Genomic DNA, 27,474 nt, shown 5'->3' with positions numbered 1-27,474 from the left:
CAAACAGACAAAATATGCCTCTTTATTGATGTATTAAATAACACAATCTAATTGCAAGTCTAATAACTCCCCCAATTTTAAAGAAGTGATGAATCTAAATGCTGTTTTGATATAATTAAAAGTAACTCTAATAGCTTATGAAAATATATTTGAACTCTCCTTGTGGAAATGTAATAGGTACTGCTGGGTTTGTTGTCTACATTTATAATAGAAGGAAATGCTAAATTTCAATTACAGATTACTGAAACTAATGATATAGGGTCATTTCCTTACCCAAGTTCATAGACCCCAGAACTCCTAGGCTAAAGTGTGTCTGACTTTTTAAAATATCCATTCCTTTAAGATAATGGGAAGCATTCCTACTTAGATGCACAAAATGTGTGAAGGCTTATGTTAAATACACAGAATAAGTTATAAGATCATATGCTCAAATGATTTAACCTTGAGGGACAAAACGTACCCAGCTCACCTAATCACATGAATACATAATCACCTCAAAATCCAGCTTGTGAAATTCAAGGTTATAAAGTACATAATAAGGTTATTTTGATGAAGACAGTTTCCTTCTGTTACAAAAGAATTTACTATACTCTTTATTTAATATGAAATTAATGTACAGCACAAAAAACAACAAGAAGTCCCCTGTATCTACTTGTGACTCTCCTACCTTGACCCTACTCTGTTCCTGTGCCCCAAGGATGGTATCAGGTTATAATGCTGACTCACCTGATTCCACATTTGCAGGCATTAAATAGTATTTGTAAGAAGCAGGAAAGAGGGGCAGAGGGTAAGTGAACAGCCAGTTTATAAAATACTATTTTAAGATTAATATTTATATTTTTAGGCGACTACTAATGTGTACTAATTGTGTAGGAGTCTTGAGTTGATAAAACATAAGACCTACCACCTAAAATGGGGAGGTGCACTTCAGGTGATGTCCTGGTTAAATGAGGAATAAGGCAAAGATTCAGGAAATTAAGAGAAATCCTTAGAGAAAACGGATGATTTAATAGCAAGGAATGTAACAACTTTAAATTTTTGTTAGGATAGTTACAGGCATCCACTGAAAACAGCTGCCAGAATTAAAATATCAAGGTGAAAAGAGAGACTGCATCATCCAATCTACCACTAGTCAAGTTGACTCTGGGTAAATCCACTGCCCTAATATTATTCCTTTCTCCAGTGGAAAGAAAGAGAGGAAGGAATAAAAAACAGAAGAGGCTGTATTTATATACACACATCCCCAATACACATGAACCCTAGCTACCTCTTTTTCTGTTTGTTGCATCTATACAGTATACAAGAAATATAACCATTAACAGGGACCTTGATAATTTCTATCACATTACCCATAGATTTGCTCTATAACTAAGCATATAATCAAAGCATTGTGTGGACCTGAAAGTCTTCTGTGGCTCTAGGCTAAATAAATCCACTTTCTTTAGATTTTATTTCTCTAAAGCTTTCAGAATAAATTTCCATTTCTTCAGCAACCCAATAGAGAATATGCTATAATTGGTAAAGAGGTACTTTTTAAATAGTGAAATAAGATATTTCTGACCCATCTCATAATTTCCTTCAGTCTTCAGTTCTTTTAAGATTCAGCCATAGACAGGACCAAACGATACTTCTCTGGAGAAATATTTCATTCTCCATTTACATCCTCCCCAATCTTTCCAAGTTAGTATTTGTCAAATGTCCTTTTCAGAAATCTTTAATATATTTAATACGTTGCATTTACTTCCACAGCATCTCTTTACTGGCATACATCAAAAAAATATTTTATATTATAAATTATATTGTTCATAAAGAGGAAGAAACTATATTTCAAATACAAAACAACATCTTGAATACAGCCAAGTTGCTGGGATAATCCATAGTTTATCACTCGCTACCCCAATACTTTGTTCAGTGAACTATGCTGTCAGAAATCTAAACTTGATTTGTTTTTAAATGCATAATCTATTAGCTGTATCTATATGCCATAACTATTCAGTTGAGAAATAATTTATAAACTGGTTTATTGGTTGTATCTGGCAAATATGATGCACCTGTTATAAAATGCGATTACTTCAGAAAGCTAACAATTGCAGAACCACATTTTCATAATAAATCAGTCTATATGAATTAGACTATTCATATACTTTCAAAGAGCCCTTTAATCCCTATTAAGTTAACAGTTTGGGAACAATGAAAGTAATTAATATTAATTTTAGTTGACAAATCCAACACCAATAACCTGTTAGATACTCTAATCCATTTTCCAACAGCCTGTAAAAATTAACCAACAGATGCTTCCGATCTGGTAACAAATACGCAGGTCATTAACATTATTTTGATGATACCAAATGTTCAATATATGAATATTATGATTAAGTTTCAGAGAGATTTATAAACAATGTTCTTTTATAACCTTGTTAAGTCTTAAGAGAAGCCAAATAGTAAAATATGGCAGTCTTTTCTAAAATCAAAGTCAGCATTTGTTATTCCACTCATTATTCTTATGCTTCAAATAAGAACTTGACTGAGTTTTGGTAAGCCTGTAAAAGAAATGTGAGTACAGGAAGCATGTCTGCCTTATTTACTCCAGTATCCCCAATATCAAACACAAGGCCCAATAAGCAATAAGCACTCAATAAATAATTGCTAATTTGAATAGCGCTAGCCAAGTGGAAAGAGAAAAAGTGGGTAAAATATAAGTGAAAAAATGATAGAAAGAAAAGATAATTTGAAAAAGTTCCCATGCATATTTTCAGAAGAACTTGAAATATAGAATGCTAAGAATCTTAGCTAAAATCTATCTCAAAAACATACAACCGAGAGAAATAAAAAAAACCCAAGTGAGATACTTAACAGAAAAATAAGGTATTAAAAGTGATATAAGTGAATCAGAAATAAAAAATGTTGATTTCACAGAAAAAGGCTTAGAAAGGATTCTAGTACTTCTTAAGATGTGGCAGTAGACACTCTCCCACAGAAGCATTATTATAAATGGTCACAGGAAGGGGATTAGTTTAAAAAACAAGATATGTAAGAACAAACTAGGAAAGAAAAAGGAATATAATAAAGGCAACAGAAGGTAAGTGAAAATATCTATGCCCTTATCAAGAAGATCAGCATTATTAAAGGTAGGTGGGGCTCAGCAGTTTTGCGATCAGCAGACCAGGAGAAAAGACCTCAGCTGAAATGTGAAAAAGATGAAATAAGATTCCATGAAGATGACTCGGTTCAGGTACTGACACAACATGTATGCTCAACTCTCAGGGTGTTAGACCTGTAAACTCCAGTAGTCTAAACCTTAAAAAGTCCTGGAAACCTAAAATAGTGCCTACAGTAAGAAAAAAGCCATACTTAACAAAAACTAAAGAATACATGAAGGAAAATTTCAAGGTTCTCTCTGATTGGATTCAGTTCCTTTGTTCTTCCTCCTATTCCAAATGATTAGGAAGTACACAAATTTGGCAAGTATCATTTGAAAGCCAACTTAGAATGGCATTCAAAATGGTAAATTTAAATAGAACATCTACATCTGGAATCAGAAAAATAGCCCTGGTTCCTCCTCCAAAGAGTTACTGCACAAAAAAAAAAAAAAAAATTCTATTTCTCTAGAAGTCCACTTTTCTTCAATATTTACTGTCCTTCCCTGCCTCGCTCCAAGACAAATGATAAAAAATCAGCCAGCAGCTAATGATCCTATCTCCCTGTGCTTACTAAGAGGTAGAAAGGCAAAAGGATTTTCCCTTTGGACTGAATAATGTATAAGTGACCAGGTTTAATTCTGAATTCTGCAGAAATAACAAAATCGACTCAAACAAAGTACTTTGTAGTCACAGGGCACAGGCAAATGATAATGTCTCAGCAGCCAGGCCATGAATAAAGTGACAGCACGAAGCAAGCTGTCCACTCTGCCATTTTTATCTAAGTTTTATGGGCATCTTTCTTTCCTTCCTCTTTGATCTCTATTAAGTATATATATTAAATATACATCATATATTTAATATATTGAATAGGAGAGATAAATATTTACAAAAATAAACATATTAAATAGAAGAGAGAAAAATATATAGATACCTATATTCCTGTTTTAATGAAAACAGCAATGACTAGCCTTTTCCAACAAAATACTCAACTACTAGTAATGCCAAAAGGACACTTAGGAATCTTCAAATAATGCTTTCTAGAAATTATCCTCTAAAATGAAGACCAAAAAATTGTCACCTTCACAGATCACCTCTGCTTAACATTGAGAAATGTCTGCATTGCTCAGGGTCATGACCCTAGGCTTCCCCATCTTTTATGTTCAACCCAGAAATGTCAACCACTGTGACAGAAAAGAGAAAGCAGCATTTGAGCTCAGACAGAAGATGTCCTAGTCCTCTGCCAGTCTCTGACTTTCACTTTCTAAATTAACTGAAAGAGAATCCAGGCCAAAGGACCAGCACATACAAAGGCAGAAAGGGATAGAAATGTAGAATATTCAGAAAATGATCATCATTCTTACCTTGATCCTTAAACTAGGATTAGAGTGAGCAAATACATCAATTTTTTTTCAACCTTGAATCTTAAGGCTAAAGTTAGATGACTTAAGAATTTTTTAAAGGTCCAATTATTTCATTTAGGGCTAAAACTACAGCTAAATTAAAGACACGCTAACAAGTTTCCCTTTTGAGCCTCATTAATTAAGAAAGTAATCAGAGTAAAGAGGAAAAAAAAAAGAAGAGAGTAGCTGGGTGGCAGCATTACTTAAATAGCTTGTAGGTACCACCATTTGTACCTAGTAGGAAAGCAAAAGGAAAACTAATCAATTCCAGAATATGAAATCTGAAATTCTTAAGTGTTTTACATGTAAATACGCATTTTAACTGCCATATATTTTCCTTGATTGCCAGAAGAGTGCACTAATCTTATTCAAAGAAAATTCAGATACTCTATAATCAAAAGGTAAAATTAAGATCTGCTTACTTCACAAGTTTACCTAGGGTGAACTTGGTGAGAAAAATCTATTCCCAAAGATCAAAATAAACCATTTTTAATATTTTAGTCAGGATAAATCGGGTACTCAACAATATATGCTAAAGATTTTAGATTTACCAAATTATGGAAAACTATGCTAATTTATATTACCTTTTAAAATGAGTTTCTAATTTATAATTATCTTTTGGAAAGCATTTCTAAAGAATACAAATAAATTTTTTAAAATATCTGCCAACATTCACTGGTGCTATGATCAAGTCAAATCAGATATATAAAGTATCTAGCACAGTACCCAGCTAACAGCAGGCATTTTAAGAGGTTAATTCTTCCATTTCTACACCAAGGCCTCCCACATCTATCTAGTACAATCTCATCCTGCCAGCTCTCCTTGTGTTCTATGAGCCCACAGACAGGTGGCATAGATCTATAGTGAAAAGAGTTATTTTTAGAAAACTAAAACATAATGATTGGTCTAAGTATCTTCTGCTATAGACCTAAAATGCAAGCTTTACATAATACTTAAAAATTCACTTAAGATATGTGGGTATCAGCTTTGAAATATAGGCAGCAAGCCCATGAGATCAGATAAATTTGATTTTCAGATACACACAAAACCTAAATAATTATTTTTAATCACACTATACAGGTAAAAGCTATCACAAAACAATTTGGAAAATGAATGTCATTGCTTTTAAAGAAAAGATCATATAACCATTCAAATATTTCTCTTTCAAGCTAACATTTAAGATACTATAAATGGGATATTTCTATCCCATGTGACTCCTACTAATTAAATTATGTGACAATATTGTAATATTAAAAATTCTGACTAGAGGAAAATTCTGAACTAGAGTTCACATTTTATTTTTCTATTTCTGTAATTAATGTGAAGTCTTATGCCAAAAACATCCCTGAAAATATCCTCTTTTATAAAAGTCTAATTTATCCCAATGGATCATCTTCAAAGAAAAAGTATTATATAGAAAATTTAACAAAGTTTTGTATTAATAATTTACCTTTTAAAAATTGTACATTTGATCTACTGTATAACAAAATTCACTTTTTAAGCACTTCGTTTTAGTAGATAATTTATTTACTCACTAGTAATGTAAAAATACCATGTATAAATACTTAAAATAATGTTTTCTAGAGGTTGGTAACTGAAAAGTGTCACTGTTAAAATTCTAAAATTAAATTAATAAAAACCCAAGACGTTGGACTTACCTTTTTGTTGGCAACAAAATGTATTCTCAAGTTTACAAAGCAAATCCATGCTTTCATACTTATTTTCATTTACTTTTATCCAGAAACAGTTTTCAGTCATTTCATGAGGTCTGATCTGCAATCAAAGAGAAGACTGATTCATAAACAGTTGGGCGCTTCATGTGTCCCAGCCCAATCACTAAATGCAGATCCAGTATCCCACAGCTGTCAGCAGATGCTTATGAATTAACCTCTGTAAGATTTTCCTTCCTAAAGTGCATTCAGTGAAATACAAGTTCTAAAGGATGTTAACATCTTATGAGAAAGAAATAGTTTAAAACTGAATGAAATAAATTAGCTGCTTCTCAGCTGCATTTCTCAGAGTATTCAATAATGTTCACCTGGCACTATGACTCTTGAAGGCAGTATACTACGTACATTACACAACATTTCCCATGTTTACGCGACCATCTTTCTGTAGCTTTCAGATTTCCTGTAATCTGACTGAAATAAGGTTCTGGCAACTGGTTTCACTTTTCCCAACAGCTACCAAGAGAAAAAGTTCCTGAGAACAATAGCATTTTATTTTTGAGAAACACTTTATAAATATAGGGTTCAATGCAATAATGTAAAATTATCAACTTATTTACAAATCAAATCCCACTGGAACAATATCAACTCTGATCAAAAGTATAAACCAGACCTTTTTAGTCATTATCAAAAAAATTATCTCAATACTTAAAAAAAAAAAAGCCATTTTATTTGTCACTTTAAGGTTCCCATTGGAAATTTGATATATATATAAATACACACACACACATACATATATATCTTTAAGTAAAAGTGTGTTTTCCTCCATTAATTTGTTTTACCTTTAACCAATTCAATCTTCTCATGCTGATTTCAGGTTTAAATTCTTTCTTTGGTTTTAATCCAAATGGCAGGGTTGGTGGAGGAGGAGAGTTTCGCCCCCCAAGAAATCCCAGGGGAGGTGGCGGAGGGACAGGACCTCCAGGGAATGGCACTGGCACTCCTGGAAGTGGAGGAGGGGGTGGAGGAGGCGGGGGAAGTGGCACCCCTCCTCCACAAGGCAAAGGAGGAGGAGGAGGAAGTGTTGCATGGCCAGTTCCATCTTCTTTTGAAAGGGGCAAAGGAATATTCCTATCAGCTGGCAAGTCACCAAACTACAAGAAAAAACGGTAAGGAACATAAGAACGTGTTCACAGAGTATGTAAAAGTGTAACAAAAGCAGCATATTATTTTAAATCAAAAGTAATTGAAAATATGTCATTTCAGATGGCTTAACCAAAAAACAAAATTCCAACATTCTTTTCTTCCAATTTAAGAATTATAGCTTTTTTTTTTTCCTCCATAAAAATGTAACTACCAGTTACAACCACCACGGTGGAAATATCCAGGAGGGAAATGAGTGTATGGATCTATTCTAAAAGCTTTGAAAATCAGCAGTCTATAGGTAAAAATTGATGCCATGGAAGTAGATAAGTTCTCTGATGGTATGATAATTACATTCATAAACTCATCCTAGAAAAAGTGCTACATATTGCTGATTATCACTATAGTACCTTTGAAGTACTCCCCATGGGAAAATTATGCACTGACAGCAGTGCCTGGTCCACCTTTCAAAGTAATTTCGGACCTCTTTTTCTGGAATGACCATCAGAGCTCTCATGGTACAAACTCTGACAATTAAGTTCATGAGCTTGCCACCATGTGCTTATGTTGGCAGCACCATACAAAAAACTTGGTAAGTTCTCATAACCTTGGTACATCAGTATTTCACAGATGTGATCGTGTGGACGTGTGGCAGTATCTTCACGAGTGACATTCATTATTGTTGTTGAATGTTTTTGTGTGCCATACAATGACAGCTCTAATGATTATTCTAGAAAAGTTCTAAAATTGCTTTGAAGGGTGGACTAGGTGCTGGTGTTAGTGCATAGCATCCCAGAGGTAGTACTTTGAAGGTGACTGTAGTGATATTCAGCAATGAGGTATGTAGCACCTTTTCTAGGATGAGTCTGCAAACTTAATTGTTAGGCCCTGTGTGCCAAATAATATGGAACACAAATTTAGGTGATATGCAAAAAAATAAGACGTAGAAAAATGGATTTAAACAGTATTGCCATATCATGCCTTTGCTTAAGTCTTATCAATAGTGTCTTAATGCACGTGAGGAAAAATTAAACCTGAAATTCTTAACGGTCTGTCATGATCTGGTACCTGCCAACTGGTCTCTTAAGTGACATTCTCCTAATTCCATGTATGTGCCAACTTCAAGCTGAGTTCAAGACCTTTGTAACATGCTACTTCCTCTCCCTGGAACATTCCTGCACGTAGCCAGTTCCTAATGGCCTGCCAGTCTGAGCTAACGTGTTCTTTCATCAAGAAAGCCTCATCTGCTCACTCATGGTTTTACACTTATAGCACCCTGTACTTCTCAAAAGTGTGAAATAATTATCTAATTAATCATTAACATGTATATCTTTGATAGATTATAAGTTCCATGATGGAAGTGACTATGTCATATTATTCCCTCTTTCTCCAGCACCTAAAGCCAGGACTGGAACATGACCACTCTTGAACAAATGTGTAGGATAAGAGAATTAATGACAGGAAGAGAAAAAGACAAGCACAGACTCATACACCACAAGAGTGCCGCTCCCCCACCCCCCAAAGGCTGTTCTATACAGTCAAATGCCACAAAGCAGCCAGGACTTATTAGGAATGAAAAAGAACCAGCGTCCCGTGGTCACTTTTCTCCTTATATCTCTATGGGATGGTAAGAACTTGGCACATTTGAAATAACATGAAGAAGATAGCCTGTGTTAATTTTCTGTCATATGATTAGTTTCCAAAAATTACTAACTTCAATTCTAAGTTATATATGGACTACCTTTCAAATGGTGGAGTTTTAATCAATGTTAATAAACTATTTTAAAAGTTTTATGACAAAATTATGAAAAACAGTCCATATATAAAAATCCGAAATCTGATATCATCACAAAGAAAAACAATGTTATAAAAGAACTTGAGGCCAAAAATCAAAGAGCATGCCTTATCTAAAATATTAAATATAAACCAGAACCAGTTCAGTGTTAACCTGAGCTGCTGTGATAAAGATGATACTTTCCTTTGAATGTTAAGAATGTATGTATATTACCCATCACTCATATATACTTCATAGTTAACTATTAATGTCTTAAAACAAAGATATGCTTGAATGTCTCTTTGAGAATATATAGTTCCTTTGCTAAAGTAGGGATGACTGATTTGAATGTATGGTGCAGAAGGCCAGACATGTTGACTGTTTTCCTCGGCATTGTATCCCCAGTACCTAACAGTACTTGGTTGTTAAAAGATTAAAAGAACAAAAGAATGAAATCACAAAAAAAAAAAACAGAACATAATATTCATGGTCAGCACACATATAGCTTTGAACATATTAACATAAATGAACAGATTTCATGAGAAATAAACTAAAATTCAGAGAAAGAATTTGCCAATTATTCCTCAAAAATGAATATGGTGGCCAATATTGATTATCAAATCCTAGGCTTTCTTCTACTAGCCATAAACACAGGTTGTCATATGCAAATTACAACAATTTAGGTGTTTTCTTGATTTAATTTTAGTTCAAAAACACAAATTCCTTCCCACTTTTTATTCAAAGCACCATACAAAAGCACCATACAAAACACCATACAAAACACCATACTCAAAAATGAAAAATACATTTTTATAAGCTGATATTTTCTAAAGTAGGTTTACAAGTAATCCTTTAACTGGGAAAAAATTAAAAAGAAATCAAAGTTCTTAAATGTATAGTAGCCCAGCCCAGGAAAAACCTGTCATAAATATTTCAACCATAATCTATAATTCAATCTGAATACATACACAATCCAATGTTTCATTTAATATGAGAGCCAAGAAGCCTTATGGGAAAAGTGAACAAATTCAAAAAAATGTGCTACTTCTATTTGTAGTACTCAAGAAAGGCCAATGAGAATAATTTCTTTGTGGACAGATTTTTTTTCCCCTAAAATTGAACCCTAACAGAAAACTCTCCCTTAAGGTATCCCCAGACAGCTTCTGCAACAAAACTATTCACTAAATAGTGCCAATAATATGGGATATAGCATACATGAGACTATTGCAACATAACCGTAAGTTAGGATGAAAGGAAACTAGCAAAACGATACTTACTGCTCATCATCCTGTATGTAAATCTATAAGAGGAAATTTAGCTATGAATATGCTACCTTTTTACTTACACCCACATAAAGCATGCAGACAATGTACTTCTTGCTATCTAAATGTTTTATGTGTAGAGGGTACATGTGAGCTATCTGCTTCATAATCCAGATTTACTCTCTTTTTTTCTCATGTTTTAAATCTGTTTACTTTCGGAAATTGAAAAATTATCAGAAAATGTTCTCATTCAGTTAGAGGTTATCTTTTACTGCAAGGTATCTACAGGCTGAAGGTTTTGAAAAATAAACAGCTCAAGTAATAATTTTCTGCAGTAGGATAAAGATCAACAATGAATAAAAAATCTGAAAGACTTTCTTACCCTTTATGCTTAATTACTTAGAAAACATGTGACATTAGGAACAAAACCCAAACAAAAAATAAGGAAGCAGATTAATTAGTAAAATCTCAGATATTCATACAAATAGAAAAAAGTGAAAAGTAAATTTTTAAAAAATAAACAGAGCAGAACAGAAATACATATAAACAATATTATGAAAACATACAAATAAAATTAAAGCTTAATATTCTGACTGTATGAAGATATAACATATCTGTTTGCTCCCTTGGTGTGTCTTCGATACCCAAATTCATTCACGATGGTATTTTACCTGAGATTTAAAAGCTTGTAACTCTGCTTGAAGCTCATTAATTTTTGCCTCCTTTTTCTGCAATTGAGCCTGAGTTTCTTGGTGGTCAGTAAACTCCTTTTCAAACTGCAAAGAAAAAACAGAGAAAAATGGAAAAGAAAAGCACTATTCATCATATAGAAACATAACTCTAACGATGTGCCAGTGGAACATAAATTTCTGAATTGGTTTCATGAAAGGAGTGGTAGATTTTTGTTAAGTCACCTACCTTTTCTCTAAGTCCCTCCAGGTCCCACCAAAATCACTCATTCGCAAGGGAGAAGACAAAGCCAGAGATGAAGTCTGTGACCTTCTCTCAGCAGCGGAAACTGGCCCATAGTTATCTCCAATCCTGGCATTTTTCTTAAAAATCTCTAAATATCATTGCAACTTTGTGTAAAATAATAGAGAGAAAAGCACTGTACTAAATTCCTTGTGCCCCCGCTGAAAAAGGTTGTACTTGAAAATTATCTGAATTTAACATAATTTTAAAGGATTCATTTTAATGTTTTTTATTAATAAACAACCATTCTATTCAATTACTTTTTTCTTATAACATAACATCTCCTAATATCTTTGGGAGAGTAATGATAAATTAGTCTTTCAAAGTCCCTAGTAAATTCCTTCCGGAAGGAACACAAGTAATAAAATTTGATGAATCCAATGAGTTTTCTAATTTATACTCCCACTCAACATAAGTCCCCACATAGAATTCAAATAGCTTTACTTTGCCAGTATCATCACTAAAAATCTCTACTTATAGAAGTGAATAGAAGTACTATCGCACGATCAACAGCAAGTATTTGACTCCTTGAAGAAATGAAAAAAAAAAAATCAATCTTTTAAAAAAAGTAATTATTGACTCGGTGTAGTTCAGTGGTTAGGGCACCAGCCACATACAGGGGGGCTGGTGGGCTGGTGGGCTGGAACCCGGCCCGGGCCTGCCAAACAACAATGAAAACAACAACAAAAAAAATAGCCAGACATTGCGGGGGGCACCTGTAGTCCCAGCTACTTGGGAGGCTGAGTCAAGAGAATTGCTTAAACCCAAGAGTTTGAGGTTGCTATGAGCTGTGACGCCACAGCACTCTAACGAAGGTGACATTGTGAGACTCTATCCCAAAAAAAAGTAATTATTTCACAAAGGTTAGCCTCCATATTTTAAGTACAATCAAACCTAAATTGGACAAATAACAACATAGAACTCAAAACTTTATAAAGGGCTTTTTAGTTTACAAAATGTTCTTATTTTATCCTTAACAACACAAAGAGGAGCTTCTTCATATAGCTAGTAAAAGACGTGAGATTAAAAACTAGATTTTCTGCCTTCAAAGTCTGAGTTACTCATATAAAACCACACCACCTCCCCACAATTAATGTTTAGACAATGATTTATGGTTTTATTTCATAAACTATTTCTAGAGCAGTTTTAGGTTCAAAGCCAAACTGAACAAAACGTACAAGTTTTCCATAAAACATGTATAGTCCCCCACATGCTTTGCAACCACCTGAATTTAAAGAATAAAAAGTACTTTTCAATTTCATCATAAAAATTCTATAAAATAAGAAACATTACTTTAATTCACATTATATAGGTGAGGAAAATAAATTTCAGACTACTGATGCTCTCACTGTCAACCCTGTGGTCCCTTTATAAAAATAACAAAAAATAACGGGTAGAAACTGCCCTTCACCTTACCTAAACCATGTAACATTACCATTCCCACTATTACTATAACTCTTCCCAACACATTGTACTGTTAAATAATTAAACTATCAAATCTGATCGAATAACTAAAGTATAAATGAGCCGTGTATAAGTCCCAGGGATCCAACTAACTCCCTGACCCACTGTGGTTCCCCAAGGCCTTGTCAATCAATTGCTTTCACATGTCTGTTATATAGTTAACTCCTATGCACCTCTGTCCCTAATCTCATTCCTCATAATCACTCTAACCATAATCTTATTTTTGATTCAAAGTCAATTTCCTCAAAGAGTGTTCTTAGTCCACTCTCACTTTGCTGATCTATTTAACTCCATTCACGTCATTATCCATCACAACTCAGCTACCATTCTTTCTTTCTAAAAATCATGGCTTACCAAATCTCCTGGATTTCTCTCAGCCTCAGTTCAGGTGATGTCTCTATAGTTGTACTATTCAATATCACAGACACAGGCCACAAATAGTTATTTAAATGTAAATTTAAATGAATACAAATAAATAAAGTTAAAACTTCAGTTCCTTGGTCACACCAGCCATAAGCATATATCGTAGATGCTTACCATGCTAAACAACACAGATTCATCAACCAGTATTGGAAAGGTCTGCTCTATAGCATAAATGCTTATAAATATGTCTCCATGTTCAATCTCCCTGCCTAATTGTTCCATTACAACACACTCTACTGCTTCTCCTGCTACTTCTTGATGGCATCTACCAATTTTTGTTATGGGTTTCTAAGTCTTCAAAATCCAAAAGCCAACCATTTAATGTTGACATTCTGCAGGGCTCTCTCTTCACCCCCGTGCTATTTCATTCCACATTTCTTGTATCTTCCACACCCATGTTTCAATCACTAGCCATACACTGATAGCTTCTAAATTCCTGTGACTAGCTCAGCTTCTCCCCTAAATTCCAGATGACAGATCATTCCCTAAAAAGATTTTTGACTGCTCAATGAATATTTTTCTTTTCTTTTTTTTTTTTTTTATTGTTGGGGATTCATTGAGGGTACAATAAGCCAGGTTACACTGATCAATGAATATTTTTCAAGTAAAAAAAAAAAAAAAAAATTGCTCAAAATTAAGCTTATATTACTGGTAGTCTCAGCTACTTGGGAGGCTGAGGCAAAAGAATCACCTAAGCCCAAGAGTTTAGGTTGCTGTGAGCTAGACACCACAGAACTCTACTGAGGGCAACATAGTAAGACTATCTCAAAAAAACAAAAAAGAAAAAAAAAATTAAGCTTAAATCCCTCCCCCCATCTTGTTTCTTATTATTCTTTATAAAGGACAGCTCAAACAACGTGATTCCTTGGCTCTTAAACCTACAGTGCTTCATTAACAATATCTAAGAACCCTTGGGATCTATTTCCAACCTAACTACTTCCCATTACATAATAAATATTTAACAGCATGCCCAAGATGCATCCTTCAGAGTGGCAGGTTCTGGAGACAGAGATGAATAAAATAGAGTCAGCATTTTTAGAAAGCATGGTTGTCTGGTGAAGAAATAAAAGCAAATTAAGTAGCCTAAATGCAAGAAAATTACCAGCAATTGGGCGGCCCCTGTGGCTCAGTCGGTAAGGCGCCGGCCCCATATACGGAGGGTGGCGGGTTCAAACCCGGCCCCGGCTAAACTGCAACCAAAAAATAGCTGGGCGTTGTGGCGGGCGCCTGTAGTCCCAGCTACTCGGGAGGCTGAGGCAAGAGAATCGCTTAAGCCCAGGAGTTGGAGGTTGCTGTGAGCTGTGTGATGCCACGGCACTCTACCAAGAGCCATAAAGTGAGACTCTGTCTCTACAAAAAAAAAGAAAGAAAATTACCAGCAATAAAGAGAAAACAAGACTGAAAGTCAGGGAATGATTCCTGGATGAATGATGCTTGATCTCAGGATTGAAGAATTTACAAGCCTTTCAAGCAGAGGAAGAGCACAGTGTACAGCTCAAAGACAAACAATACTTTGTAAAGGACACAAGAAGAGTGAAGAGATGAAACTGCAGAGGGCGAAGCCAGAGGCATATACAGAGATAAAATCATTAAAAGGAATTTTGCAGTAAGCCAAGGAGTTATTCCTTTTTACCTAAAGATCATGGAGAGCTATTAGAGTATGTATAATAAGAAAATAACAATGAAATTTGTACTTTGAAAAACTCAACCAGCAGCAGTGTGGAAGATGAACTGAAAGAGAAATACCAAAGGCATGGAAATTAATTTGGAAGCTACTGCAATTATCCACGCAAGAACTGAGGGCCTGTCTGAACTGAGTTGGAAGAGAGATGATAATGGAAGAGAAATAAAATGAGACTACAAATTCAAAAAAGTTACCATCTGACAAAATGATGGAAATGAGCAAGCAGCATATATCCAAGATGAATACAGTATTTTGTGGTTTTGGAAAACAAGTGAGGAAGAAAGTATTGCAATTTGTGGGGAAAATGAGGATATAAAGTGCAAAGAGAAAAGGTATTTTTAGGGAGAAGAAAGATGAACTTGGTTTTAGATATGTTAAGCTTGAGATACGCATAGGATATCCAAAATAAATTTATATACGCTGCCTCCTTGGGGATCTCACGTTGCTGCCTCATAATGATCCTTCAATGCTCACATTAGATATCACTTCCTTGGATAAGTCTTCCCTGGCTACTCAAAACTACACGAGGAATACTTCCTCCAGGCTTACAACCATACACTGTGTTTCTACCTTAGCGATTGTCATACTGTAATATAATAATATCGAATGTAGTATCACACCCTTCATTAACACACACCAGCTTGGAAGCTTATAACAGTGAGAATCTTTTCAATTTTATTTATTACCTTTCCAGTACTTTATAATTAAAGTCAATTAATATTTGTTGAATGAAGCGATAAGCCAACTCCTGTCAAGTCTTCCTTTATATACTGCATGGCTATGTCAATAGCACTATGTAAATTTTCCCATCTTCACAGCATCAAAAATCTTTGAGCTCATTTTCTCTTTTCCTTTTACAGCTAAAACAAAGTTCACTGCTACACAGCAAGAAATAAAAAATTAAATTCTTGTGAGAGCAAGAACAAAAATAACTTTTCCCAATATCAGTACGTGCAATAAGAGATATCTATCCTATCTTATACATTCTAGACTAAAATTCAGGAAGAAAAGAATTACTTTGGAGACCAAAGATAAAAACTACCAAAACAACCAGTATCTTCATTAGTACACCATAAAAAAATTTATTAAATTAAATTTGCCATATACGAAAGAGTATTTGTATTACTTACAAAAAGATAAATTTTGACATCCTCCACTATAAAAGCATCAGATGAAATATAAACTTTGCTTTAGCATTTTTGTAATATCTATATTACAAAATAGTCAAATCACTGTAGCCTTCGGGATAAAATGAATCTCCATTAAAAGCATACCATATAAAAACTGATATGAGGGCGGCGCCTGTGGCTCAGTCGGTAAGGCGCCGGCCCCATATACCGAGGGTGGCGGGTTCAAACCCGGCCCCGGCCAAACTGCAACCAAAAAATAGCTGGGCGTTGTGGCGGGCGCCTGTAGTCCCAGCTACTCGGGAGGCTGAGGCAAGAGAATCGCTTAAGCCCAGGAGTTGGAGGTTGCTGTGAGCTGTGTGAGGCCATGGCACTCTACTGAGGGCCATAAAGTGAGACTCTGTCTCTACAAAAAAATAAAAAAATAAAAAAAAAAAAAAAAAAAAAAAAAACTGATATGATAGCCTTCTTCTCTGAAAAGAGTTACTAGAGCAATATTATACTTACAAAATTACATGCAAAAATGTCAAAAAACACAGTTAAGGTTGAGGCGCTGCTTAATTTCATTCCCTAGGGTAAATGTATTAGTGCATCTGTACAAGAAGGTTGATAATTCAATATTCTCTATATACTTTCTGACATTTCTAGTCTTCATTTTTCAAATTTATGCACCAAAATAAAGAATGTGTCTAGCGACCATGATAGCTTTCTGCCTAAAGCAAAGTATTTACATGTGTCCTTATAAAGCTATCAGAACTATCTTTTTGCTGATATATACAAAATAGTATGGCAACAGAAATCTTTCATGGAACAAACAATATTTTCTGAATACACCTAAGACGTATAATTTCTGACTAAAAGGAGATAACTAACCTTGAATAAGGTCTTTCTTCTATTTATATTTAAAGCTTATAATTTTAAAAAAAACCTTGAGAAGTTAGCATGCTTAACTCCATGGATACTATATACATAAAAACGACAAAAACCGAAGTTTATACTATCTGGAATGTATCCAAATCCAGCACTTAAAAGATGAACTACTATTTTCCTGTAAGGAGAGAAAGCCTGAGCTTAGACTACAAACTTGGCTGGGTAGAGAGGTCACCTTACAACACGGACATCTGTTAACTAACACTTATGACACAACTGAAATGATCTATTGATTTGTTTCCCCCACCAAACTAAACCACTTCAGGGCAATGACAATATAATATAGCTATAAACCATGCCTATAGCCAAAGGTCTGGGATATATTAATAATAACCTCTCAATTAGTGTTTAGTATTGAGTTCAATATTTTAGGACTTTTTAGGATATTTGTAATGTTTTCCTTAAGTTACTCCTAACATGTTTAATCATCAAAGTCATGTTTTATCTTCAAAGTTTATAGTACTATGCAATTCTCTCAAAATATATTTAATAGCTGCTGCATCAAAAATGTGTACTTCTTAGCATGGTGCCTAACTAACAATAAATATTTATTTGCCAAATGTTCATTGGGGGTTCATTCTGGTGGCAGTAGTAGTAATAATTATCTTTCCTCCAATGTGAAAAATCAGCCACACAAATTCAAGTCAGAATGTCTACTTGAAATGTGAAGAATCCAACAAAAAAATAAAGAACAAACAAGTCAAATAGGAACATGCTAATCCAGAGGTTTAAAAGAATAAAACATTACCTGAAAGAAAAATAGAAAATGGTTGGAAGGTTAAAAATACTACTAGGTTAAAATAAATAAAACTGGTAATATCCAATAGTTTTAACCTATGAAAATAACAACCTTACACAGTTCAACTTAATATAAGTTGACTTGCTTTTTGTATTTAATTAAAACAAAAAGCAAGTTAACTTTTCTCCTAAAAATTAAAAAAAGAAATTCAGCTTAAGAGTCATTCTTGAGAATTACTCCAATCTTAAAATTGTGATCCATTTTGCTGAAACACCTATTCATTTACTCATTTGACAAGTTTTTTTTTTTTTCTTTTAGTTCTTATACAAGGCCAGGAATTGTTTTGGTGCAGGGACAGTGAATAAAACAAAAATTCCTCATACAGTTTCCTCTAGAGGAAGAAAGTAGACAATAGATTCATACGTACATGTATAAACACATAAACTATGATGACAAATATAACGGAAGAAAAATAAATAGAGAGGAAGAGTAGGGTTGATCAAGGTTGGGAATGAGGAATTAAAATACAATGGGAATATAATAAATCTTTAAAATAAAATGAAAGTCCTCTGCAAAGGATGACACCATGCACATACCTGAAGGAGGAAAGAAGAAAGAAGGATGAACAAGCCAAGTCCCTGATGCAGAAACAGGCCTACAGTGGGTCTCAATAGTCCTGCAAAGTTAGTCAAAGTTACTTACTTTCTTGCAAAGTTCTGATGCTTTCTCTTCAAACTCTTCTAGTTTCACTTGATCTATGCAAACATCTAAAATTGCAATGATGAAAAATTTTTAATTGTAGTGCTTCTTAAATTTACTATGACTTCAAAAGTTTAAAAGGAGAAAAAAACAGAAAAGAATTAGAAATAGTAATTATTAAAGGACAAAATTGACGAAAATATTAAAAATGATGGAATGGAAAAAGCATAATATCAAAAACAAAGGAAAAGACAAACTCAGTAATAATCCTAAACATATATCAAAGACATAAAATCCTAAACATATCAAAGTATATAAAATTCAAAGGTTTCTATCATCAACCCATAAATATTTTGAAGAAAGAATAAATGATATCTAACACAAGCTAAACAGGCAATAATAATAAACAGAAAATAAGGAAAATAAAAAAACATTAGTGGATGTTTGCTTTCCCCTAATTACAAGAAAATAAAGAATTTTTAAAGAGCAAAAGATTAAATGATCCATAATGCCAAGTGTTGGAGTAGACCTGGGGAAACCAACTCTCTCACACAACAGTGAAAGTTGGGAACTTTGATAATAAAAATTAAGAAATATAAACTAGAATTTTAAATATGTATTTTCTTTCACCCAGCAATTCTATTTCTAGGACTTTGCCTTTAGGGAAGAATATTCATTAACATATTTTTTATGTCAGCAAAAAAAAAAAAAAAAAAGCCACCTGAGAATAAGTTAAATGCTCATCAATAATTGGTTGATTAAATAAGTTATGCTGTATTTCCACATAATAAAATACAAAGTAGGAGAAGTGATTATGTGGGTTTCCCATTATATATTTTATCCCTTCTTTTTTTATAAATGAAATACATGAATATGATTTTAGAAAAACATATTATAGAAGAGTTTATAATGAAATGTAACAGTCAATCAAATCACTGCATCCAAATCTGTCCCACTTCCTAAATGCAACTTTTTTGCAGCTCTTGCTGTATTATTCTAGTGGTTAGCTTCTTAATTCTAAAAAAAAAAAAAATTACAACATTATAGATTACTTCCTATGATAAAAGACAAAGTGCTCTCTAATCTCAATGTTTGATAATCTTATGTACCAGTACTAAATTGGAAGAGAGTGGTTTGCTAAATCATGCAAATGTTGACACATCTCTTCATATACTATCAAAACAATAGTATAGGTCATTATCACCACTGACCTCATCAGAACATTCTTTTAATATTAAGAAGCCATCAGGATGACAGCAGTAGATAAGGTTTCTAAATTTCAAATTTTCACTTAAAAGCTCAAATTTTCTCAGTAACAAATTCTATCAATTTTCTTGGAAGTTACAGGCTCACTATATTTCATTTAACGTGTGTACAGTTTGTATGAAAGCCTTTCAAATTAAAAAAAAAAAAAAGCAACCAGTTCAATTACACAAGTATTTTCTTCTTTGGTATGCAGTAAAAGTGTGGTATATACATACCCGTTTGTTTAGAAAAAAAATTAAAACATCATGTACCCAAGGCTCAGTATTTAATAAAAGGAATACTTTTAGCACTTTATTAAGGATATTACTAAGTAAAAAAAAGGCCATTTTTGTTGTTTTGTTTTACTGAGAGTAAAGAATATACTACTACAATTTATCACCAAGTCCAACAGATTTACACACTATTGCTTTGTACCATCAGTGCAAATATCAACCCAATAAAAAGGAAATATGAAAATAGCCCTAAGGAGTTCACAGGTCATACTATGAGAACTAATCCCTTAGAGCTAACCACAGAGTCAGAGGCAATAATAAAATGCCATTTAAAAAACAGAGAAATACTCACCTATAAATTGGGTTAAATCTAAATCTAGTCTTTTTCGGTATGTGAAATCTGGATCTATTCCATCTTTATGCAATACAATCTGGGATATACATTCATCAATTAATTTAAAGTACTGATGCCTAAAACCAAACCAAAACAAAAACGAGTAAATGTACAATCAGTATATTAGTGTAACTTTATCTTATCTCACAACAAAATGCTTTTTTAGTAAGTTTGATTTCAAGGTCAACAATATATAATTTCAACAAGTAACATGACAGATTTAACATGGAAGTGGGAGTAAACACAATTATCATTACTTTTCTTCTAATGATTTCAAAATATTATATTTTTTATAATCTTTTAGGAAAACAGCATTTGTTAAAGATAATTTTCTTATAAAAATCAGAATTTTTAATTAGTTGACAGGAGGATATTCGGATGAAATGATGTGTATTTTAAAACAGTCCTCAGAGATCATCACCTTTCCACTGTACCACTCTGAAATAAATGCTATTAATTCATTTTATTAGTTACTAACAAAAAAACAAAAAGCTTTTCTAAACAATTCATTGGAGGTTCTTAAAACTGTATAGAACCCGGATTTTCAAATTCTTGTGGAATCAAATTAAAAACTGGTAAAATATATACAATAACAAATTATTTCTTACTCAAATAGAAAAATTTAGATAACAATATTTGTCCAAAAATCAAAGTTGAACTAAAAATCTCCTAGTAGAGTTCATGTTGTTACTGTAGTTCATTTTAAGCTCAGTCCATCTACATTTGTAATGAGCTAAAGAACATCCCTAAAGAGCTAAAGAATCAACAAATAATGGCTGGGTTCAGTGACTCATACCTGTAATCCTAGCACTACAGAAGGCCAAGGTAGGTAGGTGAATCACTTGAGCTCAGGCATTTGAGACCAGCCTGAGCAAGAGTGAGACGGCCATCTCTCTCTGGGAATTGTAGCAGATGCTTGTAGTCCCAGCTACTCGGGAGGCTTGGGCAAAAGGATCATTAAGCCCAAGAGTTTTATAGGTTGCTGTGAGCTAAAACAACACCACTGCACTCTACCCAGGGTGACAGATCAATACTCTGTCTCGAATAAATAAATAAACAAACAAACAAATGTGAAATAGACAAAAGATTGCATAACCAAAGCAAACTAAAATGACAGAGTGGGTACTAGTCCAATGAGCTTACAATCCTCCATCCCCAATTACCTCCTAGAACTTATATCTTCCTCAATGTCTGTTAGCACATTTTCCCTCCCCAAATTTTCCTCATCACATATTTCTGGCCCCACAAACCTCTTGGGCTTTCCTGCCCTACGAGCTGTGACATACTATGATTGGCCTACTTATCTTACACTTAATAAATCATCTATTATGCTGAAACAAAATTTCCTACAGCCTAAGATTAGTAAAGACAATTAATGATCTCTAATTGTTACAGAGGGAAAATGTTAAAGAAATGGTTCTTGACTACTAATCAAAAAGAGTGAAATCTATATTTGCCTCAATTTCCTCATCTTCTTTCAAAGGCATTATCTCCCATCATTAAATATTTTTGCCATAATAACTATTGCTTACACTTAGGTACATATGATTCACAAACATCTGAAAATTTAGATGATGCGTTCCTTTTTTACTCTTAATGTTATTCTAACATTATTTTAAAAATTAAAATATTTTAAATTAACAAGCTATTTTATATCCTTTTAAATCATAATGTCAATAAATTTTTCTCTCAACTCTACAATATCCAATTATAAGCTAATTTATACTATAGCTAAAATTCCATGCAAAAACTCTTTTGGTGGACAATGCTAGCAAAGAATAACATATATATTTCTGGATTCCAGAAATGTAAATATAGAAAATAATCTCTATGAGCAATATTGATGAGATAAATGTGTCTGTTGAGGAATATGTGAATAATTAAGGAATGAACATAAATTGTTATTACTTTACTGATAAATGCTATTTTCTTTTATTTATTTATTTTATTAAATCATAGCTGTGTACATTAAGGCAATCATGGCGTACAATGTGCTGGTTTTATATGCATCTTATAAGGGTACATGTGAAATTTACTAAATTTAGAATATAAATGTCTTAACACAATAACTAAGAAAATGCCCTGAAGGCTATGTTAACCAGTTTGATGAAAATATTTCAAATTGTAGATAAATGCTATTTTCATTGGAGGATGTTTCAAAGTCATCTTCATTTTCTCTATAATGTCTTTAACAAATGTCAGAAATTATCTCCCATGCACATTCAATTCGTGTCATTTTTTTCACATGGTAAGTCATTGATTATTTAGTATAGAATTGAATTTCATCTTCTCTACCTTTGAATTACCTTATGCATTTCATCCCCCCTCCCCTTTTTTGAGGAATAGAGATACTCTCTTGTGTACATTCTCTAGTAAGTTCCATTCTCAGTAAAACTTCCTTTTTGTTCCAAAGGTGGTATCTGGAAAAAGATTTTAACTTTTCCATCCACTAATTCTTTTTTTTTTTTTTTTTAAAGGTGACAGGGTCTCACTCTGTTGCTGGGGCTAGGGTACAGTAGTGTCATCATAGCTCAAATTCCAGAGTGTAAGCCATCCTCCTGCCTCGGCCTCCTGAGTAGCTGGTACTAAAGGCACAGGCCACCACACCTAGCTAAGTGTTTTCCTTTGTAGAGAAGGGTCTCCCTATTACCCAGACTGGTCTCAAACTCCTTGGCTCATGAAATTGTCCCACCTCGGCCTCCCAGAGTGCAGAGATACAGGAATGAGTGACCATGCAAGCCCCACTAATTCTTTTAAATGACAATATTTTGCAATCTGCAATAAAACAGTTCATTATTTTTGAGAAATGAAAACTTAAATATGTCTCTATTTTTGTGCCAGTACCATACTGTTTTGACCACTATGGCCTTGTACTATAGCCTAAAGTCTGGTATGCTGATGCCCCCGGCTTTGTTTTTATTACTAAAACCACCTTAGCTATGTGGGGTTTTATCTGGTTCCATACAACAAGAAGAATTATTTTTTTTCTAAGTCTTGAAAGTACGATGTTGGTATTTTAATAGGGATGGCATTTAATCTATAGATTGCTTTGGGAAGTACAGACTTTTTTTTTTTTTTTTTTGATACAGAGTCTCACTATGCCACCAGCGGAGAGTGCTGTGATGTCACAGCTCACAGCAACCTTAAACTCCTGGGCTCAAGCGATTCTCTTGTCTCAGCCTTCCAAGAAGCTGGGACTACAGGCACCTGCCACAACGCCCAGCTATTCTTTGTTGCAGTTGTCATGTTGTCTAGCAGGCCCAGACCGGGTTCAAACCCATCAGTCTCATTGTATGTGGCTAGCGCTGTAACCACTGTGCTATGGGCGCCAAGCCAGGAAGTATAGACATTTTAACAATATTAATTCTTCCCAGCCATAAGCATGGTATGTTCTTCCATTTGTTAAAATCCTCTGCTATTTCCTTTCTGAGGATTTCATAGTTTTCTTTATAGAGGTCTTTCACCTCCTTCGTTAGGTATATTCCTAGGTATTTCATTTTCTTTGAAGAATAGTGAAGGGGGTTGGGTCCTTAATTAGCTTCTCATCTTGGCTGTTATTGGTATATACAAAGGCTACTGACTTGTGGACATTGATTTTTTTTTTTTTTGACATTGATTTTATATCCTGAGACATTACTATATTTTTTGATGACTTCTAGGAGTCTTGTGGTTGAGTCTTTGGGGTTCTCTAAGTATAAGATCACATCGTCAGCAAAGAGGGAGAGTTTGACCTCCTCTGCTCCCATCTGGATACCCTTTATTTCCTTCTCTTGCCTCATCGTGTTGGCTATTAGAATCAAATACAAAACCAGGAAATGAAACTAACATCTTACAACCACCTGATCTTTGATAAACCAAATAAGAACACACACTGGGGAAAAGAATCCCTATTCAATAAATGGTGCTGGGAGAACATGTAAAAGACTAAAACTGAAGCAGCACCCTTCTCCACTTACAAAAATTGATTAAAGATAGATAAAATACCTAAATTTAAGGCATGAAACAATAAAAATCCTCAGAGAAAGCACAGGAAAAACACTTGAAGATATGAGCCTGAGGAAAGACTTTATGAAAAAGACTTCTGTGACAACTGCAACAACAACAAAAATAAATGGGACTTAAACTGAAAAGCTTCTAGTACAGCTAAGGAGACAATAACCAAAGCAAAAAGACAACCTACAAAATGAGAAAGGTTATTTACATATTTTGAATCAGACCTAAGCTTGATAACTAGGCTCTACAGAAAACTCAAATCAATACACATGAAAAAAGCCAACAATCCCATATACCAATGGGTAAGACAGATGAATAGAACCATCTCTAGGGCAGCGCCTGTGGCTCAGTGAGTAGGGCGCCAGCCCCATATGCCAAGGGTGGGGGGTTCAAACCCAGCCCCGGCCAAACTGCAACAACAACAAAAAAAAAATAGCTCGGTGTTGTGGCAGGCGCCTGTAGTCCCAGCTGCTCGGGAGGCTGAGGCAAGAGAATCGCGTAAGCCCAAGAGTTAGAGCTTGCTGTGAGCCGTGTGTCTCTACAAAAAAAAAAAAAAAAAAAAAGAACCGTCTCTAAACAAGACAGACAAATGGCTAGCAAACATATTTAAAAAATGCTCATCACTCCTAATTATTAGAGAAATGCAAAACCACCCTGAGATATCATCTGACCCCAGCAAGAACAGCCCACATCACAAAGTCTCATAACTGCAGATGCTGGTGTGGATGTGCAGAGAAGGGAACACTTTTACACTGTTGGGGGACTGCAAATTAATACAACCTTTTTGGAAGGAAGTATGAAGAACCCTCAAAGAACTCAAACTAGACCTCCCATTTGATCCTGTAATCCCATTACTGGGCATCTACCCAGAAGGAAGAAAATCCTTTTACCATAAGAACACTTGCTCTAAACTGTTTATCACAGCTCAATTTATAATCACCAAAATGTGGAAACAGCCTAAATGCCCACCAACCCAGGAATGTATTAATAAACTGTGGTATTAATAAGCTGTGGAATATTATTTAGCCATTAAAAAGATGGATATTTTACATGTTTTGTATTAACCTGGATGGAAGTGGAACACATTATTCTTAGTAAAGCACTGCAAGGATCCCATGTACTCAATTCTGATATGAGGACAATTAATGACCTAGTACATGCTGGAGGGTAGGGGGTGGGGGAAGGGGAGAGCAGAGAGAGAGAGAGAAGGAGGGAGAGGTGGGAGAAGGGAATTGCAGAGAGACGGAAGAAGGGAGGCACATGGGGAGTCATGGTGTGTGACACACCTTTTGGAGGCAGGACACAATTATAAGAGGGACTTTATCTAACAAATGCAATCAGTGTAACCTGGTTATTTGTACCCTCAATGAATCCCCAACAACAAAAAAGAAAAAAGAAAAATTAAATGTGTTCATATCAAAAGCAGTTTAAAATGATCATTGAACAAAAAATATTCAAATCATCTATTATTTCCAAAAAGGTAAAATCCAGATGCATCTAGGTAGATGACACTAAAAAATCAAGGTAAAAACCAAAGAACAGCACCAGCCCCATTTACGGGAGGTGGCAGGTTCAAACCCAGCCCCAGCCAAAAAAAAAAAAAAAAAAAAAGAACACTCATAGACCTATACACTAATAACAAAGAATATCACTGCATGTAAATACACAGTATAAAGCCAAATAAAAACTTTAAAAAGCGTCTGACAAAAATGTTACACAAATGACCACAATCTCAATTCTGACACAATCTTGTAATAAGGTAAAATCCCCTTTTAAACAATCTGAACAACAATAATAACTAACTACAGGAGTCTGCAAACATGGGGCAAAGCAGATAGTTGTCTTGGGTACAATAGTCTTAAGAATACTGCCTTCATGGAAACTACATCTAGAACCAAGACCAAAGGTCTAGGGGCTTAAACTGGCAAGGAAGGAATCAGCATAGGTGAGCATTAAATTTAAAAGTTGAAGGAGTAAAGAAAATTAACAAACTTAAAAGCTGATAATCAAAAGATGAGCAAAATAGTTAAACATCCATGCCTCCCTAATGTCACTTTGGTAATGCCACAAAACAATAGCGTCACATAAGCATACTCTGGGACAGTTGTGATTTTTTTAACTATTTTGAAGCCAGACATAACCATATACCCTCTTGGAGCACAGAGAAGAGATAAAAGTCATAAGTGAGATCCAAGCTCTGCAGCACTACAGATATCCAAACTGCTGAAAGCAAACAACAGTCTTGAATTCTCAGGAACTCAAACAGCATCAAACGCCCAGAGGTTGACAGTATCGACCACACACAGACCCAAAAAATGTAGTGGGTTTACTTTAAAATACATAAAAGTTTCAGTAACATTTTTAAGTAAATTTGGCATAGGAATATAGTATTTTCATTAGCAGAGTACCGATGATACTTTAAATCTTATTTAGCTAGTTTTAGTTAGCAATTATAAAGGGATTAAATATTTAAAGTGTCATTTTTTTAATAAAATATCAGAAAGAAGCAAAGTAAGCATCAAAATAGGTCAGTAAACTCATATTTTAGAATATCAATGAGATTTCCAGCTACAATAAAGTAAGTCTGACCCATTTCCCTTAGTGATCCCAAAGAATCTATACTTGTTTGTTTTTCAATTTCAGATTAATACATACAAACGATAAGGTTACAATGTGTCTGTTAGGTACGGTCCCTGTCGTAGTTGTGCCCTCACCCAGAAGTTGTGCTATATTCCCTTACATTGTGCCCATTAGGGGAGAGCAATCCCCTCTCTCCTTCGCCCTCCCCCCAACTTGAATTGAGTTTTCTCTTGTGTGGATGTGTGTTAGTTCATATACTGGCTTCATACTAGTAAAGTGCAACACTTGAGTTATCCTCTCTTGTTAGGAACATCAAAAAAGCCATTGAGTTACACCTTCTAACACATCCAGAGGACACAACTTGAACAAGGCTTGTCTAATAAATTCATCCACCTGAAATTAAGAAGTAAAAGATACACACACATTACCCACAGTATTTGAGATTGAAACTTCAGCAAACCTAAATTGGTGGCAATAAAAAGATTTTATACCCAAAGATCTTGGCTTCCCTCATGAACAGTCAGAAAAGTGTAATGAGGATACAGAGCTTGAGCATACACTATGTACAAGAATTTGGCTAGGAGTTTTACTCATGATAGCATATT

At 34.3% G+C, this 27,474-nt stretch overlaps 1 protein-coding gene across 1 annotated transcript in view; it reads right to left on the bottom strand.

The window, feature by feature from the left end:
- Positions 1-27,474, bottom strand: part of DIAPH3 (diaphanous related formin 3) — a 578,378-nt gene that overhangs the window by 341,785 nt on the left and 209,119 nt on the right. Inside the window, exons 13-17 of the mRNA XM_053563890.1 lie at positions 20,255-20,373; positions 18,428-18,492; positions 11,058-11,162; positions 7,050-7,361; positions 6,199-6,313 (exon numbers count right to left, since the gene is read on the bottom strand). Of these exons, the coding sequence (XP_053419865.1) occupies positions 6,199-6,313; positions 7,050-7,361; positions 11,058-11,162; positions 18,428-18,492; positions 20,255-20,373 (716 nt within the window). The remainder of the gene's footprint in view (positions 1-6,198; positions 6,314-7,049; positions 7,362-11,057; positions 11,163-18,427; positions 18,493-20,254; positions 20,374-27,474) is intronic.

This window comes from Nycticebus coucang, chromosome 15, assembly GCF_027406575.1.
Source record: "Nycticebus coucang isolate mNycCou1 chromosome 15, mNycCou1.pri, whole genome shotgun sequence".
Taxonomy (NCBI): domain Eukaryota; kingdom Metazoa; phylum Chordata; class Mammalia; order Primates; family Lorisidae; genus Nycticebus; species Nycticebus coucang.
The sequence above is the reverse complement of the archived record's forward strand: the minus strand, read 5'-3'. Positions and strand labels throughout refer to the sequence as shown.